This window comes from Oncorhynchus tshawytscha, linkage group LG26, assembly GCF_018296145.1.
Source record: "Oncorhynchus tshawytscha isolate Ot180627B linkage group LG26, Otsh_v2.0, whole genome shotgun sequence".
Taxonomy (NCBI): Eukaryota; Metazoa; Chordata; class Actinopteri; order Salmoniformes; family Salmonidae; genus Oncorhynchus; species Oncorhynchus tshawytscha.
The window spans coordinates 31,953,309-31,961,736 of record NC_056454.1 but is presented as its reverse complement, the minus strand read 5'-3'; the positions used below and the strand labels follow the sequence as shown (position 1 = coordinate 31,961,736).

General features: G+C 42.8%; 1 protein-coding gene across 3 annotated transcripts in view; it reads right to left on the bottom strand.

Annotated features, from left to right (window-relative positions):
* Positions 1 to 1,425: 1,425 nt before the first annotated feature.
* LOC112231472 (interleukin-1 receptor type 2) overlaps positions 1,426 to 8,428 on the bottom strand; it is a 32,783-nt gene continuing 25,780 nt past the window's right edge. For 2 of the 3 annotated variants that reach the window (XM_042306484.1, XM_042306486.1), the window contains exons 6-10: positions 7,261 to 7,323; positions 6,883 to 7,018; positions 2,827 to 2,978; positions 2,478 to 2,621; positions 1,426 to 1,922 (exon numbers count right to left, since the gene is read on the bottom strand). In XM_042306484.1, coding sequence (XP_042162418.1) covers positions 1,768 to 1,922; positions 2,478 to 2,621; positions 2,827 to 2,978; positions 6,883 to 7,018; positions 7,261 to 7,323 — 650 coding nt within the window. In that variant the 3' untranslated portion in view covers positions 1,426 to 1,767. The remainder of the gene's footprint in view (positions 1,923 to 2,477; positions 2,622 to 2,826; positions 2,979 to 6,882; positions 7,019 to 7,260; positions 7,324 to 8,428) is intronic. The other variant, XM_042306485.1, reaches the window with a different exon arrangement.

Sequence of the window (8,428 nt, the reverse complement as noted above, 5' to 3'; positions counted from 1 at the left end):
GATTGATGATCTTCTGTGGCAGCGGTTATCACTCATAATTAGTCTACCTGGCATCTGTAATGCTGACTGTTTCGATTGACAGGCATTTACCCCAACCAGTTTATTCTGTGGCTTTCATATCTCCAGGACATCAGATAAGTCAAATTCACTCTGGAAATGTATATTTCCAACACACACACACACAATTAAGACATGGAATTGTTTTAAGATGGTCATGCTAGGAATCATTTAGCTATTTGATTTAGATTTTTAGTACCCCTGTAACCATATAAAAATGTTTTGATGAAATATTGAATTTGGCCTTTACTACTAACAAATAAACATGAATAAATGGCAAAAAATACAGTCAAAAAAAATCTTAAGGAATAAGGTTTTGAAATGTCTGTCCTATATCTAGGAGATATAAGAAAGCTCAGGAAATATTTTTGTTTTTATAGACAAATATTTCACCTCTTATATTTGAAAGCACAAAACTACCTCTATACTTCCATTCATTTGTATGGGTTACCTTCAGATGAGTCGTGACACTTGTGGGGGTCCTAGAGCAAAACAGAGTAGATCATCGTGTCCGTGAGTCTCATCTTTCCATAGAGTGGTCATATTGATAAGGCCAAACCGTTCGGACTCCACAGACATTTTTGTGAGAAGACTGATTTTCGAGACATCTCATGGTCCGACAAACACCGCTGTAGCCCGGTCACTTTCCTCCGCAGATGCGGAAGGCTGACATTGGCGGATTGAGACGCAGCTCATTCAAAACACAGACATCTCTAGCTTAATCCTTCCTAATGGCTACCTTCATGCTACATAATAAGCCCAAGTGTACCAATAGTTTGCAGAAACAATTACGATACTTCTTAGAGATGATAAACCCAAGGTCCTCCTCTTCACTTTGTTTCACACTGAGTGGTTTCAGGCTCGCGGAAGTGTGATTTTAAGTTTGATACTTCAGGTTAACAAGACAGTGCTGGAGGTTGTTTTCTTGACGTGTGACACAACCTCAGCTGGATTTTCGCCCATTGGATTTTAGAATCCCCAGTACTCCTAACCACACTTTCTTTGAAATGGCCTATGATCACATTGGATTACAGTAAAGCAGGTTACCAGTCACAGCCAGTCCTACCTGTATGTAAACTAGACATAACAGAAGAGCTTGAATGCAACCATCTTCTCCAAACCGACACACCATGTCTGGGAAGTTTCAGGACTGTGCTTTAATTAATAAATCATAAGGTGTTTGTTAATAGTCAGCTCACCATTTATAAAACATTTAATATTAAATGTTGATAAGCTGTTCATAAATACTAAATAACTGCATTCATAAATATTACTTTAAACACTTATAGCTTATCCGAATGGATGATAAACAAATCTGAAAAACTATTCTTTCAACAATTTTGTTAAAGTAGACAAAGACAAATCAAATACATTGTATAAAATGTACCGGGCACTCTTTATTAAAGCTCTCTCACAGATGTGGTGTGTATGTACAACATGGTGGTAAATGGTGTGTGTGGTTTGTGTGTCTGTGTGTGTATGTGCGTGCATGCGTGTGTATTTGAGTTGCTCTGCCAATATGGTCAGAATTAATACACTCTTAACTGTGCATTTTCCATCGGCAGGACGATCAATCATCATCCCGCCAAAAATAAATCTCACCCCAGAAGATCAATCTTCCAAAGTCTGATTCAATAAATTTTCATGAAAATGTGTTGTGAGAGGCAGATACAACATTTATACTCTCCATGGTATCAGAAGTCCTTTCATTCAACATATTTCCTCCTTATGTCTATCACTGTCCTCTCCAAAGCCCATCAATCCCATCACAAGTTCAACAGGCTGTTCTTCTCTGGGCACCTCGTCTTTCTGCACGCAGGGGTAAGCCACGTACGCATCATACAGCTTCCCATCAGAGTCTGCCACTGCCACAGAGACAGGTAAAACAAAATAGGTGTGTTAGTGCTGGGCTGGAGCAAATGTCTCCACAAACCTGCCTAACAGAGGAGGCTTGGTTATTAATGACACCATAGTTGCTTGTGTTTCATGGTAACATGGCCTATTCAGTGCCTCGTATGAAACTTTCTCTCTCTGTTTCCTCTGTCATGGAAAATGCTGTGCTTGCATACTGCAGCTGTGGGATGTGCTACAGTACCTTGCTACTGATTTTACTTGTGGTCAGGTGGGGAATGGGAAACAAGCAATGCAACATTCATGTGTGTGGGTTTAAGTGTGGGCCTGGGGGTTTGTGGGGAGACATGCTGTATGTGCATGACTGTCTGTATCTGGTGTAGAATGTATGTTTATGTTAGTGCGAGTTTCCATTTTGTGAATGCACACCATGCAATGAATCTGCAGATAGTGTGTATGTCTGCGTGCGTGTGTGTGTGTGTGTGTGCATGCTGAGGCATGTTTCTATTAATGCTTCCGTGAGTGTTCTTGCGAAGTATATATGCGGTAAAGCGTCTCTCATTGTGTACCTGTGTTTGTGTGGAGAAGCGGGAACATCCTCCTGAGAGACAGCATGATGTCGATCTTGAAGCAATGGTAAATAACAACACTAACAGTAAACACCAATACCAGAGTGATCAGTAGTACCCCAATAGGGAACAGATAGTTTGGATCTGTACAGAAGAAAAGAGTGGAGATAGCATTTAAAATACATAATGTCAAGCTGACTGGCTTTATTCTTCAACCATTTTTGTTCAAAAGTGGTGAGGTTGCAGATGTTATAAAACACTATCAAAACAAGAGTAAAGGGCCAGGATAATATGTGTGTGATCTCTTTTGAAAATGTTTTATGTTATCTTCCAGAAAGTGTTGTGTTACCTGTAGGCTGTAGTGTGAAGGAGGCAGAAGGACTGCCTCTGTCGCTGGAAACCTTACACGTGTAATGGATGGAAAAGTCTTCCTCTTCCACCGTCAAGAAATTCAAATTACGCTCCAACCATACACCCTCCTTCTCTTCAGAAAAGTTCCCCCTTGTGAACACACAATCAAACCATCATGGCCACAGTTAAGATAACATATACTGTTATTGGCGCCGGAGGGGATGGCTGCCGTTTCATGGGCTCCTAACCAACTGTGCTACTTTGTGTGTTTTTTTACATTGTTTGTATTTTGTACATTGGTCTCGATTACTCACCTCGAAATAGACAAAGATTTTTACTTTAATGAGTCTTCTGCAAAGGATATACTGTTTCTCCCCGAGACCAGGCCCAAATCCCCATCATTTGCGTGAAGTAAAGACAGTGGTACAGGGGGTGGCGATCAGGGTGCCTTGTGAGAATTTGTCAGCGAGTGAGTAACCTGCCTCTACTATCCATTCTATTGGCCAACATGCAATCACTGGAGAATAATCTGGATGAGCTCCATTCGAGACTATCCTACCAACGGTACATTAAAAACTGTAATATCTTATGTTTCACCGAGTCATAGCTGGACGACAACAAGGATAATATTCAGTTGGCCGGGTTTTCCGTACATCCGCAGGACAGAACAGCTACGTCCGGTAAGACGAGGGGTGGTGGTGTGTGTCAATTTGTCAATAACAGCTGGTGTATGATGTCTAATATTAAGGAAGTCTTAAGGTATTGCTCGCCTGAGGTAGAGTACCTCATGATAAGCTGTAGACCACACTATCTTCATCTATATTTTTCGTAGCCATCTAATTACCACCACAAACTGATGCTGGCACTAAGACCGCACTCAACGAGCTGTATAAGGCCATAAGCAAACAAGAAAATGCTAATCCAGAAACGGCTCTCCTAGTGGCCGGGGACTTTAATGCAGGCAAACTTAAATCCGTTTAGCCTAATTTCTACCATCATTCACTAACATTTTCAACCTCTCCCTGACCGAGTCTGTAATACCTACATGTTTCAAGCAGACAACCACAGTCCCTGTGCCCAAGGAAGCGAAGAACAACCTACCTAAAAGATTACCGCGCTGTAGTACTCACGTCGGTACCCGTGAAGTGCTTTGAAAGGCTGGTCATGACTCACATCAACAACATCATCCCGGAAACCCTAGACCCACTCCAATTCGCATACCACCTCAACAGATCCACAGATGACGCTGTCTCAATTGCACTCCACACTGCCCTTTCCCACCTGGACAAAAGGAACACCTATGTGAGAATGCTGATAATTGACTACAGCTCAGCATTCAACACTATAGTGCCCACAAAGCTTATTACTAAGCTAAGGACCCTGGGACTAAACACCTCCCTCTGCAACCTGGACTTCCTGATGGGCCGCCCCCAGGTGGTAAGGGTAGGCACCAACACATCTGCCATGCGGATCCTCAACACTGGGGCCCCTCAGGGGTGCATGCTTAGTCCCCTCCTGTACTCCCTGTTCACCCACGACTGCGTGGCCATGAACGCCTCCAACTCAATCATCATGTTTGCAGACGACACTACAGTGGTAGGCTTGATTACCAGCAACGACGAGACGGCCTACAGGGAGGAGGTGAGGGCCCTAGGAGTGTGGTGTCAGGAAAATAACTTCACACTCAACGTCAACAAAATGAAGGAGATGATCGTGGACTTCAGGAAACAGCAGAGGGAGCACCCCCCTATCCACATCGACGGGACAGTAGTGGAGAAGGTGGAAAGTTTTCAGTTCCTCGGCGTACACATCACGGACAAACTGAAATGGTCCACCCACACAGACAACGTGGTGAAGAAGGCGCAGCAGCGCCTCTTCAACCTCAGGAGGCTGAAGAAATTCGGCTTGTCACCAAAAACACTCACAAACTTTTACAGATGCACAATCGAGAGCATCCTGTCGGGCTGTATCACCGCCTGGTACGGCAACTGCTCCGCCCATAACCGTAAGGCTTTCCAGAGGGTAGTGAGGTCTGCACAACGCATCACCGGGGGCAAACTACCTGCCCTCCAGGACACCTACCTGCCCTGCAGGACACCTACACCACCTGATGTCACAGGAAGGCCAAAAAGATCATCAAGGACAGCAACCACCCGAGCCACTGCCTGTTCACTCCGGCGCCGAATGAATGACCTACACACAATCCAACACCATCATTAAGTTTGCTGATGACACAACAGTGGTAGGCCTGATCACCGACAATGATGAGATCGCCTATAGAGAGGAGGTCAGAGACCTGGCAGTGTGGTGCCAGGACAACAACATCTCCCTCAATATGAGCAAGACAAAGGAGCTGATCGTGGACTACAGGAAAAGGAGGGCCGAACAGGCCCCCACTAATATTGAAGGGGTTGTAGTGGAGCGGTTTGAGAATTTCAAGTTCCTTGGTGTCCACATCACCAACAAACTATCACGGTTCAAACACACCAAGACAGTCGTGAAGAGGGCACGACAACAGCTTTTCCACCTCAGGAGACTGAAAAGATTTGTCATGGGTCCCCAGATCCTCAAAAGATTCTACAGCTGCACTAGCGAGAGCATCCTGACCGGCACTACAGAGGGTAGTGTGTACAGCCCAGTACATCACTGGGACCAAGCTTCCTGCCATCCAGGACCTATATACTAGGCGGTGCCAGAAGAAGGCCCAAAAAATGGTCAAAGACTGCAGTCACCCAAGTCATAGACTTTTCTCTCTGCTACAGCACGGCAAGTGGTACCGGAGTGACAAGTCTATGTCCCCCCACACACACACACACACTTTGTTTTTACACTGCTGGTACCCTCTGTTTATTATCTATGTATAGTCACTTTACTCCTATTGTACCTGCATGTACAAATAACCTTGACTAACCTGTACCCCTGCACATTGACTCAGTACTGGTACCCCCTGTATATAGCCTCGTTATTGTTATTTTATTGTGTTACTTTTCATTACATTTTTTACTTCAGTTGATTTAGAAAATATAACTCTATTTCTTGAACTGCATTGTCGGTTAAGGGCTTTAAGGGCTTGTAAGTAAGCATTTCACGGTAAGGTTGTTGTATTCGGAGCTTGTGACAAATACAATTTGATTTGATGTTCTGAAGTTACAAAGCAAGCACTATGTATTCAGGGATATGGATCCTATCTTAATCTTAGTGGTATACCTGATACGATACCAACAGTTTAGATACTATACAATAAAACAATGCAGCAAACACTGCATTACACAGTAAGAACCTCATAGCTACACCATCGAGAGCATCCTGACTGGTTGCATCACCACCTGATATGGGAACTGCTTAGCCTCCGACTGCAAGGCATTGCAGAGGGTTGTGCGTACAGCCCAGTACATCACTGGGGCCAAGCTTCCTGCCATCCAGGACCTATATACTTGGCAGTGTCAGAGGAAGGCCCAAAGTCATAGACTGTTCTCTCTGCTACCGCACGGCAACGGTACCGGAGTGCCAAGTCTAGGTCCAAAAGACTCCTTAACAGCTTCTACCCCCAAGCCATAAGACTCCTGAACAGCTAATGAAATTATTTGCATTATTTTCTTATTTTCTTTTTTCTTCTTTAAAAAATGTACATTTTAAATTTATTTTTTACATCAGTTTATTTTAGTAAATACTTTCTTAACACTTATTTTTCTTAAAATGGCATTGTTGGTTAATGACTTGTAAGTAAGCATTTCACTGTTGTATTCGGTACGTGACATATTAATTTAATACCAACGGGCAAGCATGGTGATGATATTTAGATGGTTTGGGTATGCCTCAGGACCTGGACGACTTGACTTAATACAAGGAACCATGTATTCTACTCGATATCAGAGAATTCTACAGGAGAGTGTCATACCATCCGTCTGTGAGTTGAAGCTGAGGTGCAGCTGGATCATGCAGCAAGACAATGATCCAAAACACACAATCAAGTCTACATGAAAATTGTTGAAAAGCAACACATTTGTAGAATTCTTAGTGTGTATTGTGATGCTGTTGTGTTGTCTCAACCTACCTTTGTGATTCCTGAAAGACGCGCTCTGAGACAATTTTGGAAATTGAGTTATCTCGCGCTATCCAATTCAAATTTGCACAATGTTTATTCCCCACACTCGGGACAAACACCCGACACATCTTACTGAAGGAAGAACCTAGGCGACAAACATTAAATTCTTTCTTTGCATCATGAATTAAAAGAACTGTACAAACTCACGCACACACACACACACACACACACACACACACACACACACACACACACACACACACACACACACACACACACACACACACACACACACACACACACACACACACACACACACACACACACACACACTCACAAACATATGCACACACATATACAGTACATGTTCTATAGTGGCTTACTCACCCAAATCTGCTTTGATGATCTCATTGGCAGGTTCAACCACTTTGGGCTCCAGGCAATACTCCACTGGAATGATGACAATGATTCCAAAACATCATAGACCGACAGAAATATGCAGTCACATGACCCTATTGAAAATTGCCCTTTCTAAGCTCTCACAGAGCAAAGTTTCAAAGCAGCCTCTATGAAATCATAACCTCTGATTCAGGGTCATATACAATGCCATCAGAATGTATTCACACCCCTTGACTTTGTACACATTTTGTTGTGTTACAGCTTGAATTTAAAATTGATTCCATTTAGATTATTGTATCACAGGCCTACACACAATACCCATCATGTCAAAGTGGAATTATGTTTTTCGAAATGGTTACAAAAAATGAAAAGCGGAAATGTCTTTAGTGTAAGTATTCAATGCCTTTGTTATGGCAAGCATAACTAAGTTCAGGAGTAACATGTTACTGAACAAGTCACATAATAAGTTGCATGGACTCACTCCGTGTGCAATAATAATAATAATAATAGATTTTAATAGATGTTTGAATGACTACCTCATGTCTGTACCCCACACATACATTACAGTACAATTACATGTAAGGTTCTGTCACGTCCTGACCTTAGTTCCTTTTGTATGTCTCTGTTTTAGGTTGGTCAGGGCGTGAGTTGGGGTGGGCATTCTATGTTTTGTTCTATGTTTGTATTTCTATGTGTTTGGCCTGGTATGGTTCCCAATCAGAGGCAGCTGTCAATTGTTGTCTCTGATTGAGAACCATACTTAGGCAGCCCTTGTGTTGTGGGTAGTTGTTTTCTGTGTCTGCACCAGACAGAACTGTTTCGTGTTGGTCTATTTTTGTTATTTTGGTCGTAGTGTTCTGAGTTAAAATAAATATACATCATGAACACGTACCACTCTGCACTTTGGTCCTCTTCACCTTCTTCAACCCACGACAGCCGTTACAGGTCCCTCAATGTAGTGCATTTCAAACACAGATTCAACCACAAAGACCAGGGAGGTTTACCAATGCCTCGCAAAGAAGGGCAACTATTGGTAGATGGGTAAAACAATAAAAATAAAGCAGGCATTGAATATCCCTTTGAGTATGGTGAAATAAGTTCAGGAGTAAAATTAATTACACTCACTGCAAAGATACAGGTTGTCGGAGAGGAAGGA